This window comes from Mercenaria mercenaria, chromosome 2 (genome assembly GCF_021730395.1).
Source record: "Mercenaria mercenaria strain notata chromosome 2, MADL_Memer_1, whole genome shotgun sequence".
Classification (NCBI taxonomy): Eukaryota; Metazoa; Mollusca; class Bivalvia; order Venerida; family Veneridae; genus Mercenaria; species Mercenaria mercenaria.
Genome location: NC_069362.1, coordinates 11,690,520 through 11,705,533, shown reverse-complemented (window position 1 = coordinate 11,705,533; position 15,014 = coordinate 11,690,520). Strand labels below are relative to the sequence as shown.

The 15,014-nt window shown below is 34.9% G+C and overlaps 1 protein-coding gene across 4 annotated transcripts in view; it reads left to right on the top strand.

The window, feature by feature from the left end:
* The window catches only part of LOC123563183 (uncharacterized), a 75,495-nt gene that overhangs the window by 3,363 nt on the left and 57,118 nt on the right, over positions 1–15,014 (top strand). For all 4 annotated transcript variants that reach the window (XM_053529894.1, XM_053529891.1, XM_053529906.1 and 1 more), the window contains exons 2-7: positions 1,369–1,419; positions 1,982–2,089; positions 4,804–4,846; positions 5,258–5,312; positions 8,634–8,793; positions 11,881–12,053. In XM_053529894.1, the coding sequence (XP_053385869.1) occupies positions 1,369–1,419; positions 1,982–2,089; positions 4,804–4,846; positions 5,258–5,312; positions 8,634–8,793; positions 11,881–12,053 (590 nt within the window). The remainder of the gene's footprint in view (positions 1–1,368; positions 1,420–1,981; positions 2,090–4,803; positions 4,847–5,257; positions 5,313–8,633; positions 8,794–11,880; positions 12,054–15,014) is intronic.

Genomic DNA, 15,014 nt, shown 5'->3' with positions numbered 1-15,014 from the left:
ACGCTTTCTAAAAAAAAATCAGACAAAAAAAATTGTGGACCACTTACTTTCGCTAATTTGCCATCTGGCATCGTTATTTTAAGACAGGATGAGACAACAATAAACAGAAAACACATGTCAAGTGTCATTTTTAATGTACTGATTACATAACAGACCTGCCGAAACTGGTTCTGGCCAGTTTTTGCTTTAACCGAAGCTTCCCGAGAAAGATTGTATCAATCAAATTGATGCGTTAATTTCCGTATGACTACGAGCCAATTATGTAAATCATCGATATTGACGGACTGGTTACTATTTATGCTATTCGTGGACATTGCACTGTCGGAAAAGTATTAGAACCATTCGCGCACTTGACCTTGACCGACACTAAAAAAACATGAAGATGCCAAAAAAAAAAGAATTTTTCATCAAAATAAAACAACGCGTGGGAACTGGAATTTCCTTGGCTTAATTAGAATTAAAAGCAAACAATGAACCTAGTTTTGCTTTCTGCAAGCTATGCAGGAAGTAAGTTGTATGCACAACCATTTTTCCGGTGCAGGTTCAAACTGAAAGTACATTTCAAATCGAAAGTAGAATATGTAGATCAGTGAGACGTTTTGTTTGTATTAATCATTTAGGTCCATAGATATCACGGCTGTAATAAAAACTCAAAACAGTTTTACTGACAAAATCAGTTATAAAATTTGCATTATCAATTTTATTTGTTTTTTAGACAAAATAAAGTTTCTTGTAGATCTATCATGAAATAAAAAAACCCAAAAAAATCAGGTCACATGTGTTTTCCATATAGACTGTGTTAAAGCAAGGCAAAAAAGCGTGGACATGGAATTATTATTAATGATCTCAGAAAGCACCAGAATGCATATTTTCATATATACTTGAAAAAAAAATTCTCGGAGGGAAAGACCCCTCCTGCCCCCACCTCCATTAGTCGCGAGCCACGACTCGCACAAATCTCAGATCTTTCATAGTTTGAAAACTTGACAGGTACGAGATATGGCAGAAATAAGCAACTTAATTGAAAATTAAAGGAGAAAAATTGCAAAGATTAACCATAACCACCAGTCACTTAGCTAAATTCTTTAATTTCTGGGATCAGTTTGAAAAAAAAGAGAGACACACCAATTTCAAAAATAGGTTTAGAATCTACTAAAAATCTAAGCACATTGAGCATGAATAAAAGAGAAAAAATATAAAGCACTTTTTATGTTAAGTGTCAAAACAGGACATTTGCGGTGATATGTATATCCCGGTAATTGGTATACAAAGCCAGCCAATCAAAAGGTGTCACTTCTCTAAAATTCTGTAACCTTGTATAAAGATAACTTAAAATACACAAAAATAATTTTCTTAAATACATTTCAGCTTGTCTAAGGATGGTAGCAGGGATTGTTTTAACATCATCAGTAACATTATGTAAGTAGGACAGTTAGTTCATACACTACCACTTCTATATTGTATGTTTTGTCTGCAACTTTATATATATATATATATATATATATATATATATACTTTGATTTATTTCACTGATGCAGAACTAGGTGTATGTTGGTATGTGGTTTGTACATGATCTGAACCCATAGCATAGCAGAAGCTTTAAGAATATGATGAATTAATCATCACCTGAGTGCAAAATTTGGATTTATAAAATGCTTCTTTATACCAGTTGATAGTCACTAATCCACATTATCCACTAATCCACTTTTGCAATCAGGTGATGATTATTATAAGAATCATTTAGCATTAATGCTATTTTTTGATGGACTTCATGTATGTGGAATACCTGCGAAAAGTTTTTTTCTTGTAAATGGGCAGAATTCCTTTGTAGTATAGTTTGCATATTTAGGGTAAACACTGGTAAGGCATATAGGTCCTTTTCTTGTTTTTTCTTTTTTTTCTTTGCATGAGAGATACTGAATGCACTCAGAAAAGTGTAACCAAATTGCATGATCACCAGAACACCTTTACATTGTTTCAGTGTTACTTTGGACTGTTGATGGAAGTGAAATTAAAGATAACAGATTAGCAGGAGAGTCAAGCCCCTTACATCATATTTTTTCTAAGAATGATCTAATGGAATATGAAAGTAAGTACATCATGCATTTTGTACCTACCTACATTACCTGTAGAATTGAAAAAAAACACAGATGACATCCATGGTCTGAGATGAAATATTTCATCAGAGGGTTTGTATACAGATGCTGAGTGGCCGTAGACTGGGAAATTAGGGAAGTAAAAATTCTCTACAAGAAAAATATAAGGGAATATGAAAAAATCAGGGAATTTAATTTTTTTTAAAACTGAGGGATCAATTATCAGGGAATTTCATATATTGTTGTCTGCTGGCAGCTTCTGTTCCAGTCAATACTGAAAGTAATAGTTTGTAAAACATGTCTGAAAATAATTTAACATTTCAATGGAGGTGAAAGAATGGCTTGAAGAGTTGTTACATAGTATGTGAAGTTTGCACTTGGAGTTTTATTTTGGATTTCATTCCACAAGATCAGAATTATGGCCCTTGACTTAGACAAAAATAATTGCATAAAGAACTTTAAAGATGCACATGTCTCAGAGAGACTACTACGATTTGACCTGGGTTCACTTTAAGGGAATGTTGTGAAATTTTGCACATGGAGGTTTTATTTGGGTATTGTCCCGAGTGTCTCTGTTTAATATTGTTCTATAATTTCAAGTGGAACATTTCAAATTATGCCCATGCTACTTAAATCAGTGTGAGATAGTTGAGGTCACACCAGAGTGCCGAGAAAAGTTCGATATTTAACAAACAAGAGGGCCATGAAGGCCCTGTACCGCTCACCTGACCTATTGACCTAAAGATTATAAAGATTAACGTTCTGACCAAGTTTCATAAAGATATGGTCATAAACATGATCTCTAAAGTGTTAATTAGCTTTTCCTTTGATTTGACCTGGTGCCCTAGTTTTTGACCCCACATGACCCAGATTCGAACTTGACCTAAAGATCATCAAAATTAACATTCTGACCAAGTTTCATGAAGATACAGTCATAAATGTGGCCTCTAGAATGTTAACAAGCTTTTCCTTTGATGATCTTGTAACCTAGTTTTTGACCCCACCTGGCCCAGATTTGAACTTGACCTATAGATCATCAAGATCAACATTCTGACCAAGTTTCATTAAGATATGATCATAAATGTGGCCTCTACAGTGTTAACTAGCTTTTCCTTTGATTTGTCCTGGTGACAAGTTTTTGATTCTACTTGACCCAGATTCAACCTGGACCTTGAGACCATCAAGATTAAAATTCTGACCAACATTCATGAAGATACAGTCATAAATGTGGCCTCTACAATGTTAAAAAGCTTTTCCTTTGATTTGACCAGGTGTCCTAGTTTTTGACCCCAGATGACCCAATATTGAACTCGTCCAAGATTTTATTGAGAGTAATATTCTGACCAAGTTTCATTAAGATTGGGCCGAAATTATGACCTCTAGAGTGTTAACAAGCTTTTCCTTTGATTTGACCTGGTGACCTAGTTTTTGACCCCAGATGACCCAATATCAAATTCCTCCAAGATTTTATTGAGAGTAATATTCTGACCAAGTTTCATTAAGATTGGGCCAAAATTGTGACCTCTAGAGTGTTAACAAGCTTTTTCTTTGATTTGACCTGGTGACCTAGTTTTTGACCCCAGATGACCCTATATCAAACTCGTCCAACAGGGATATAAACTAGCTATTTTTAATTAGGGGCCCAGACTGTCAAAAATAAACGTTTAACATTAGGTATATGGGTATTTTCTCCAACAATTTAGGGGCCCAGTCTAAAATCTAGGGGCCATGGGCTACTGGGCCCCTACTTATTTATATCCCTGTCCAAGATTTTATTGTGAGTAACATTCTGACCAAGTTTCATTAAGATTGAGCCAAAATTGTGACCTCTAGAGTGTTACCAAGATTTTCCTTTGATTTTACCTGGTGACCTAGTTTTTGGCCCCAGATGACCCTACATCAAACTCATCCAAGATTTTATTGAGAGTAATATTCTGACCAAGTTTCATTAAGATTGGGCCAAAATTGTGACCTCTAGAGTGTTAACAAGCTTTTCCTTTGATTTGACCTGGTGACCTAGTTTTTGACCCCAGATAACCCAATAACAAACTCGTCCAAGACTTTATTGAGAGTAATATTTTGACCAAGTTTCATTAAGATTGGGCCATAATTGTGATCTCTAGAGTGTTAACAAGATTTTCCTATGATTTGACCTGATGACCTAGTTTTTGGCCCCAGATGACCCAATATCAAACTCATCCAAAATTTTATTGAGGGTAACATTCTGACCAAGTTTCATTAAGACTGGATCAAAATTATTACCTCTAAGAGTGTTAACAAACTTTTCCTTTGATTTGACCTGGTGACCTAGTTTTTAAACCCAAATGACCCAATATTGAACTCATCCAAGATTTTATTGAGGATAACATTCTGACCAAGTTTCATTAAGATTGGACCAAAATTGTAACCTCTAGAGTGTTAACAAGCTTTTCCTTTGATTTGACCTGGTGACCTAGTTTTTGATCCCAGATGACCCAATATCAAATTCATCCAAGATTTTATTGAGGGTAACATTCTGACCAAGTTTCATTAAGATTGGGCCAAAATTGTGACCTCTAGAATGTTAACAGTCAAATTGTTGACGAAAGACGGACGGATGACGACGGACACAGGGCGATCACAAAAACTCACCTTTGAGCACTTCGTGCTCAGGTGAGCTAAAAATTGAGGCAGGTTAGTATATTTAGGCAGTATCGGTCTATTTCAGAGAGATGCAGAAGGTTTAAAGAAGAGGAACAGAAGAATTTTCTGTAAGAAGTGTTCACATTTACTTTGATATCTACTTAAAAAACTTGTCAGAAAAAAAATCTCAATGATTAAGGCATAGAAAATGCAAAGTAATTGGAAAGGAAGATTTGAGCAGAAAAAAAAATCAAGAGAATTATTTTTTACACAAAAGATTGCTGGTAAGGTTTTTTTTGCATTATTCAGACATCTGCACAGTTTTGCAGAAAATTGTTGGAGAAATTGCTGAGAATTCCTTAAGGAAATGAAGAAAATGGTTGGAGAACTGCTTAAAAGGTCATATTAATGTTTTAAGAACAACAGTTAAGTAGTGAAACAAACATAAGAAGTTTTCAGAGAGTAAATAACATTTGACTGTGAACTTAGGCATTACTGAGAAGCAGGTGAGCAATCAAAAGCATTAACTTTTCTTTCAGGGAAGTGAAGTTCAGAGAAAATGCAAAAGGCTGTTCAGATATTGACAATTTCATAGTAAGTATTCTTTTCTTAAATTGAGAAGTGAATGCTATGAGACCATAATGATATTCATCTATCTGTTTTTAGCCTGAAACTTAGTGTTAAAAATGCTAGATTTTCTTTTTTTCTAATTGTTAAGGTTTAGGAGTATATCACCAAAACACAGAAATATTTTATAAACGAATAACATCGTTACCAATATTTTACTTAACCATTACATGTTCTGCCGTACTGTCCCATACTGAAAATATTCTGAAAAAGTTGTCCCCCTTTGAAAATGAATGCCATTTGTAAAGAAATAAAAATAAACAATTGTTGAAAACTGTGTTCCACTTAATTATGTGAAATTTCAACACTCGCATGCGATTGCAAATGAATCAAAACTAACATGTGTAACAGTTCTTTGAAAATGGTGAGTTTTTGAAGGCGTTTGACTGCCCGGGAGTGGGTCCCATTTAGGCAGTCCTTTTTTCGGAATTCAATGTTTATACTAGTATACTGACACTTGTTTTGTTGTTTTTGTAATGATAGCGTGTATATTACTTATATTACTCTACAAAACAAGTGTCAGTATACTGATATAAGCATTGAATTCCAAAAAAAGAACTGTTTAAACAGGCCCCACTTCCAAACAGTCAAGCGCTTTTAAAAACTCACCATTTTCAAGGAACTGTTACACATGTTTGTTTGGATGCATTTGTAATAGCGTGCGAGTGTTGAAATTTCACATTACTAGGTGGAACACAGTTTTCAACAATTGTTTATTTTTATTTCTTTACAAATGGCATTCATTTTCAAAGGGGGACAACTTTTTCAGAATATTTCCAGTACGGGACAGTACGGCAAAACATGTAATGGTCAGGTAAAATATTGGTAACAATTTTGTTCGTTCATAAAATATTTCTGTGTTTTGGTGATATACTCCTAAACCTTAAATTAGTACAGATGGTAATGAAACTTTACAACTTGGCAACCACAGACAGCTCCAAAAAATTGCATGACTAGATTTACAATTAAGTAACAGAAAGTTGAATATTGCAATTTTTTAAGTCTAGGTGCCTAAGTCTTAAGTTTCATACTTAAAAACTGATGAATACCTACCCAGATTTTCAAATCAATTTTGAATTTACTTATTAATACCTAATACAAACAGACTTTGTCCCAGTTTTCTGCTTTTTTTAAGCAATAATTTTTTTATTCTTCGTTTTACAAACCCTCCTACGACAAAATAAATTGGGGAATTTTATTTTTTTGTCGGGGAATTTCTATCAATTAGTTTTTTTATTTCCTCCCCTGTCATTATTCTTTATTTTATACTCTATACTCCTTTCCTACAGTTAAATAAAATTGGGATTTGAAATTTTATTTTTAATTTTATTCCCTCCCCCCTACGACACTTGGGCAATTCCACGGTTTGTAAAACGAACAATAAAAAAATAAAGGCCTAATATGTGGGTAATTATTTTTTCATATGTTGGGAGGGGGGCATGTTCAGTGGTTGGAGGTCACAACATTCTATAGACTGAAAATTATCAGTTCCCTCAGACATAATGCGGTGGATAGGACATTTTTACAGACAACTGTTTTGTGTTACTGGGTCACCTGACTTAGAAGTACTTAAGGTGAGCTATTGTGATCCCCTGTGTATGTTGTTGTCAGTTTTTAGCTCCAGTATTTGGAGAATTGGGGTGCTATTCTACTCGCCCCGGCGGCGGCGTCAGCATGAGCCTTTTTGGTTAAAGTTTTTTTTCGACAACCTTTGTTTTTCTTTGTAACTGTTGCTTATATCTTACTGTAACTTCACTTTTACATTGTTCAGCATGCAAACAAAGTATGTGCAGGGGCAGGGCCCATTACACCCAAGGTCAAGGTCACCAAGGTGTTATACTTGGAATTATTTTCATGTTAAATTTTTTCGAAATCTTTGTTTATAGACATAGCTTAGGTACTTTAAAAGATAATGACTTTAAATTAAAATATTTCTTTATAATCATCATCTGCATGTGTGATTACAATCCCCATAACTTTAATTGTTTTTTGACAGATTTATGCCCCTTTCATAATTCAAAAAAAAATTTGGATATAACTTTAGTACAATATAAGATAATAAGATAATGACTTGAAACTCAAAATGTATCTTTATCATCATCATCTGCTATAATAATAAATAAATAAAATAAGATGAAAATAATATAAAAAAAAAACAAATAGAAATACAATTTCAGTTTAGCAAAGTCTTTATACTTTATGTGCATGTAGTTTCTTGGACTGTTTTTTCTGATATAATTTAATTCCATCAAAATAAAGAATGTCAGTACCCATTCCATACTTGACCTTTAACCCCTCTGAGTAGTAGGGTCTTTTTAGCTCATCTGATATTTTGGGGAAAAAATGATGAGTTATTGTCATCACTTGATTGGCGTCGGCGTCAGCGTTGGCGTTGCCAGGTTAAGATTTATGTTTAGGTCAACTTTTCTCCTAAACTATCAAAGCTATTGTTTGAAACTTGCAACACTTGTTCACCATCATAAGCTGACTCTGTACAGCAAGAAACATAACTCCAACCTACTTTTTGCAAGAATAATGGCCCTTTTCGGACTTAGAAAATCAGATTTCTTAGTTAAATTTTGTGTTTAGGTCAGCTTTTCTCCTAAACTATCAAAGCTATTGATTTAAAACTTGCAACTCTTGTTCACCATCATAAGCTTACTCTGTACAGGAAGAAAGATAACTCTATCCTGCTTTTTGCAAAGATTATGGCCCTTTTGGACTTAGAAAATATCAGATTTCTTGGTTAAGTTTTGTGTTTAGGTCAACTTTTCTCCTAAACTATTAAAGCTATTGCTTTGAAACTTGCAACACTTGTGTACCATCATAAGCTGACTCCGTACAGCAAGAAACATAACTCCATCCTCCTTTTTGCAAGAATTGTGGCCCCTTTTAGACTTAGAAAATATCAGATTTTTCAGTTAAGTTTTGCGTTTAGGTCAACTTTTCTTCTTAGTGGTTAAAGCTATTGCTTTAAAGCTTGGAGCAGTTATTTGCCATTCAAAGCTGACTCTGCACAGCAAGTACCGTAACTCTACATTGCTTTTTGCAAGAATTATGGCCCCTTTTGGACTTAGAAAATCATGGGTAGGACAATATTTCTATTATACAAGAGACAAAAAAACAGATGAGCATGACTGCACCCGCATGGCGGTGCTCTTGTTATATCTTGATGTATCTTCCTTTTAAAGTAGAGGTCTCTTATTGAGACATGAATTCATTTTACTGTCAAATCGCTGAATAGTGGATGCCCTGTCGTTATTATCATATTATTTACTCTTTTAATAGAAAGTTCTGGCAAATGAAGGTTTGCTTAAGGAGTTAATGCCAGCTGCTGAACATGCTGATAAACTGAGTTTTGATGACCATTTAGAAAATGAAGAATACACTCTCATGATGTCAAGAGAAGCTGCCTTGTTATCAAGCAAGAGAGGAAAAAGAGCAACCTGTAATATTTTAAGCTACTTTTTCATAATATTATGCTTTAAAGCCGTTTTTACTTGTGCTCCATTTCATGGCTTTTGTGGTCTTGTCAGCAAGTGAAATTAAACCCCAATGCACATATAACATTTACATTTATTCTATAATTTATTGTAATTTCTATTTATGTTATTTATTAAAGAGTCAAATCATACCAATGAAATAAGTAAGCAGCTCACTAAGCCAGTCTTGAGTCCCCTGTTAATGCTTCACCAGAGGAGACGTGGTGCCCAACCTGGCCTACTGTTAGTCCATCAGTCAAATAAAGTGGAAAGCTGCAATAACTTTTAGACAAGATATTTTCATAAAACTTAGTACATCAGTAGACTTCTTAAGGTTGGATTTTGTTTTTTTATTATTATTGCTGTTCAATTATCATGTTCCATACAGTTTTCATTTTACAGTGAAACACCGCTCGCTCGAGCATCGATGACTCGAGCACCCGGGCTGGCTCGAGCAATTCATGTGGTCCCGGCCGATTTCCTTCTATTTTCTATCTGAAATTACCATGGCTGGGTCGAGCATCGATAACTCGATCGCCCGAGCATGACACCTGGTCCCTGTGTATTAACTTACTCTTTGTTGCTTCTGGCTAACTCGAGCAGAGGTGTCAAAATTTTTTGCAGCTTCGGCGATCAGAATGTATCGGTTAATTAAAAATTTTCGCACGTTGTGAAAATTGCGTTGTCTATTCCCCGACTATCTTAAATGTTTGTTTGTCGGTATATTTGATTTGATAATGAGATTAATTATTAATGAAAGGTTAAAGAAAAGTTTTATTGATCAAATATTGATCAATTACTGTTTGCTTTAGATTAAAGCAAGCATGTAGTTACTTATTACATCATAGATAACGTTTGTGATACGTTTTTTTTTAAATGTCACGGGTTTGTTATTATCATGTATCCCCGCTTCCTCTGCAAATAGTACCGATGACAATTGATACAACAAGATTAAGCTTACCAAAAGGTTCCTTCTAGCGCATATTAAATATTCTTTTTAAGGGATCTTTAATAAAATAATTATGAACTATGTTTTTTGCTAGTTTACGTGCATTCTTATCTGTTTATTATAAGAATACTTAAAGTTATTTCACATAAACATTTATCTAACTAAAAATAATAAACAAACACCTTTAGATGAGCGAACATACCTAAATATTATCAGCGGACAATAAATACCATCACTCTGTCAAAATTTCGGGCACCAATGTCGACAGCTGTCCTAGTGGCACAGATCAGAATTTGGTCGTATGTTTGCCTAATTTTAATTAGCAATACAATGGATGAAAAGTTCTGCCATATGCCAGTAATTGCATTGCATGAATGGATACTCACAGTTCCAGAACGACTAAACCAGGAGAAAAGGGGCTTTTATATAAGTCGGCACCAACAAACTGATGGATTTGAAAAAGTGCATACAAAAAGTTCACAACTTGAAAATTACAAAACAATTAATCAAAAGGTATGAAATTACAAAGTTCGAAATATTTATAGCTCAGTAAAGTGAAGAAATGCATTATACAGTTCTAGATAAAAAACAAGGGAAGTAATTGAAATGTCGTAACCCGGCGACGGTACGTAACGTGCAATAGCATTCACAGACAAGTAAAAAATCTCGAATAGCTTTATTAGTGCAGTATGTTTTGATGGTTATACTTAAAATGTTAAAATAATACAGTTGGTATGAAATAAAATCGTAAAAAGAACCTCTGGAAGCAGCAAAGAATGCAGCCGAGAAGAATAATAGTAGACGATATTTTTGGGCGGGAGTCTATTTTTAGATGATGAATATTCATTTAGTTAATCTCTATTCTACAATATGACATGTAAGATTTAGGAGTTAGATAGTTTAAACTAAATTATTGTTTTTGTAGGTCTGTTTATTACGTAGTTGTATTTCACTAAAGATTGACTTAAAGATGCGTAAAACACATTGGCAAAGAGGCTATTTTTAATGAATATGCATGAGTACAAAATGGCGGCGCCTACTGGAATTCGGATGCCTTTGATGATACCCTTGTATCCTTTACCTGCTCAGTCAAGTGTGACATGTCAGGGTTTTCCCTCGGGTTTTTTATTTGGGAGTCCATGGACTCCCATGGCTGCTAATTTAAGGGTCCCTAATAATTTTTGGGGGTCCACAAATTATTGATCTTGAAAATGGACATTATTACTAAAAAAAATTTATCCTAAAACCGAATGAACTTGTATCTTTTTAATTTAGATAGCAGCTGATTCAGTATTTCGGAATGGTATCTGTCAAAATGGCATGAGCTTCTCAATTCAGACTGATAACAAAAGGTGTGACAGTCTTTTTGTTATGATCAAATAGCCAGTAATTACCGGCAATTAAGTGTCAACTCATGTCAATTATGTTGTTTCACAGTTTGATCTTAGTTAAAGAATACCGATCCTAATAGTATCATAATTTTTGTGATTTATTAATATTTTTTCATCAAAATACTTTAAATTTATATGAAATTAATTTTGTTTAATAGAAAAAATAAACCATTCGATCTTTACGGAACGTAACGGCAATCTAGATTTTAGCGGTGTCAGTTAGCGCGGAGAGTATTTTTCCCTTTACCAAAATGGCGAACATCGGTAACAAAACTTGTTTTGAGTTGGAAAATCGTCTATACCTGTGTATAATGAGCACCCACGATTCGGGATGGTCCCGTGGTAAAAAACTGCGCATTTTACATGGTATCTGCGCAAAGGAAGCTTCAGTGCAAAGGAGTTTCGTGACCGATTTTGCGGGTCCAGTGGACGCAGAGGCACTACAAAATGCGAGTCCAAAGCAGTCAAAGCGCGTCAGGGACGCAGAAAACCTGCGTCCGGGAAAACCCTGCATGTTCACCATAAGTGTTCCTTCTCATGAGAAGGAACAATAAAACTTCAATTTTCCTTCATATGTTGGTCAATGTTTGGGTCGCTCGAAACCATGGATAACTTGAGCATTTTGCTCATCCCCTTGCGACCTCGAGCGAGCGGTGTTTCACTGTAATCTAATTTGTTGGATAAACTAAAAGCTTCATTCTCTTGTATTTCAGTTGTGTGGACATGCTCTCAGATACGTTCTATACCAATGTTGTTCCTAACTGCCACTGCAGAAGAAATAACTGCAATGGACAATACTGAATTCACTGAATGTATACCAGATATCGGAAAACTTACAGATCTCAAAAGTCAGCAGAGAGATGCACTGCTTGCTAAAGCAAAAACAGTAAGTTTATATTGATGCTGGCAGCAAGAGTATTCTTATTTACTCTTTATTTAATGTATGCAGAGATGTTTGTTTGTTTTGGTTTAACGCCGTTTTTCAACAGTATTTCAGTCATGTAACGGCGGGCAGTAACAACCAGTGTTACCTGGTTCTTTACCAGTACAAACTGTTCTCGCAAGTAACTCCCAACTTCCCCACATGAATTAAAAGAGGTGGAGGACAAATGATTTCAGAGACAACGTCTTTTATCAGATCGTCACGAAGAACATATGCCATGCCCAGGGATCAAACTCACAACCCCGCAATCTGTAGACCAACGCTCTCCCTACTGAGCTAAGCAGGAGAGTTTGTAATTTGTATATTCAGATTTGATACAAACAAAGACTTACCTATTTGACAATCAAGTTGTTGGTTATGATGATTATAAATCAAGAGATTGTTTATTCTGCTTATTATATAAGATGAATGTAAGGAAGCTCCTTTACTTACCAGTGTATGAGTTTGCAGTTGTTCATATTTTTGGGGGTGGGGGGTGGGGGTCGCTGTCTATTGAGTATTGAGCTTACTTTGTTGACCTTCTGCATGACTGTACCAAGGACTTCGGACACTTTCTATATGAATTTGCCTACTCCAAGAGTGAAAAATAAACCACTGAGAAATAAGTATTTAATTACATATACCATCAAAATACATATTTGAGATTTTTCTTAAAGTCAAATTTTTCAATATTTGTTTCATAAAATGGTAATTTTTGCTCTAAATAGAATTACGTACCCTGTTATATACATATAAAAGCTATTTTGCTTTAAACAACATTGTTCCCCCCCGTGCATCAAAACCATATTTGGCCAGCATATGTAGATATTAATTATACACATTATCTGTGACTATTGTGTTGATGCAAGGGGTGGAACAGTACTTTTAAACAAAAACTATAACTACAGGGTGTTCCCAATGTAAAGTAACCAATACTTTTTATATTCATTTTTAATAATTGATAGTCACATATTTTTACTTCTGTTTGTAACTCAAATACTCTACAAATGTTTGAAAGGGCACATATAGGCATGTTATACATGTATAGTAGTGAGAGAAGCAAATACTGTGAATTCATTATTATTCGTTGGGTTAAATTTTCATTGGCTTATCCTGGTTGTTTGTTGCAGTAGATTGGCAAATGTGTGCTGTAAAATACTAGCAACACACCAGGTAATCTTCTGCCTGCCCTCCTCGCAACACGCACGCCACTAGCGATGATGTAATTTGTTTTCCATTTTGTTTTTATTATTTTTTTGTATTTTTTATATATTTTTCATTTCTTTATTTCTTCATCTTCTTCTGTGCATTTATATTTATTTCTTTTAGACACATACTAAATGTCACACGCATTCATTACTTCATGTTCTTCCTACTGTGAAAACTGAATTGAAGATTGTTCTTTGCGGCGGACTAGGCCTAAACACAACAAAAAAGAGGCAATATGAGCACAGCAGTTAATCTGATCCTGAATATAGTCTATCCAACAGAAATAACGCTTGGCATTGATATGCCTGTCATGCATAGGTCAAGAACATTAGCTTCTTGGCAGGTCATATCGGTGATGGTTTCACACACAGTGTGATGCCACGAAAGTGATGTGTCAAGTCGCTTTCCATGCAGATGGCATATACAAATACGGCTAGATGCAAAAATGAACTAAACGATCCAGCCGAGTTTCAGGTGGAATTTTTATGCAGAGACCTGCTTCTACTTTAGCCCTACAGATGACACATTTCGAATATGTTTTGCCCACAACTTCAGCCCTGAATAGACAACATTATCTATACATGGGTTGTTGTCAGACTTATCCCGATTTAACTTTTTCCGGTCCAGCTTCCTTAGGCAAGCCTCAGAAAGAACTGTCATTTCGGATACATTTTTATTACATGTTTAAGCGAAATGAGCGGTGCCATGAGAAAAATAACATATAGTGGCTTTGCGACCAGCATGGATCCAGACCAGCCTGAGTATCTGCGCAGTCTAGTCAGGATCCATGCTGTGCGCTTTCAAAGCCTATTGGAATTAGGCAAACCGTTAGTGAACAGCATGGATCCTGACTAGACTGCGCAGATGCGCAGGCTGATCTGGATCCATGCTGGTCGCAATTGCACTATGTTGGTTTTCTCATGACGCGGCTCAAATATTATCTGTGCCACTGGTACTTATCCCAAGCAAGAACGCACCCTACGGCCTTGATAAGATTACTGCCTTTTCTTAGTATTAATGTTATACAGCACACAAATATCTGCCATCACTTATAACAGAGCTATACAGACATGTACATGTACTTAAATAACTACCTGAACCACTGTAATAAAACTGACCGGTCACTTATACATGTATACCTATTCACACATGTAATGCATCAATAACTTTACATTACGAACAGTGTATAGATAAATCAAGTACGGGTTGTTTGCAAAAATATCGTTCTCTTTTTTATTTATTTATAGGATTTTAATCTTAAAATGTTATTTTTCCTTAAATAAACAGATTTGTATCACTTTTTTCGACTGGAATTCATATAATTTAAAACTTCCGTAAGTGATGACATTTATTTTTACGGAAATTAAACATTTTATTTTTTCAAGAAAATATACCCTGGCCCACATAAAATAAGAAAAACATCTTGATAGGAACAGATACAAATCAGTTTCTGCTGTAATAAATTAACTAATACATTGGTTTATCATTGACTCAAAACGATTTGGGTATTGTTCAAATACTTAATGAGAAATTTGCATTTAAAATGTAGGCTAGAAGCATATGATAGTGTCCGAAGTCCTTTGTCTCCCCATTTCATGGAACACATATTGCTTTTGCCTTCATTGTCTGTCTGTCCATCCTTCTATTTGCATTAGCTTGTTTGCACTTCAAGCATGAATATGACCTACTGACCTACTTTCTTGTTTTTAGCTCACC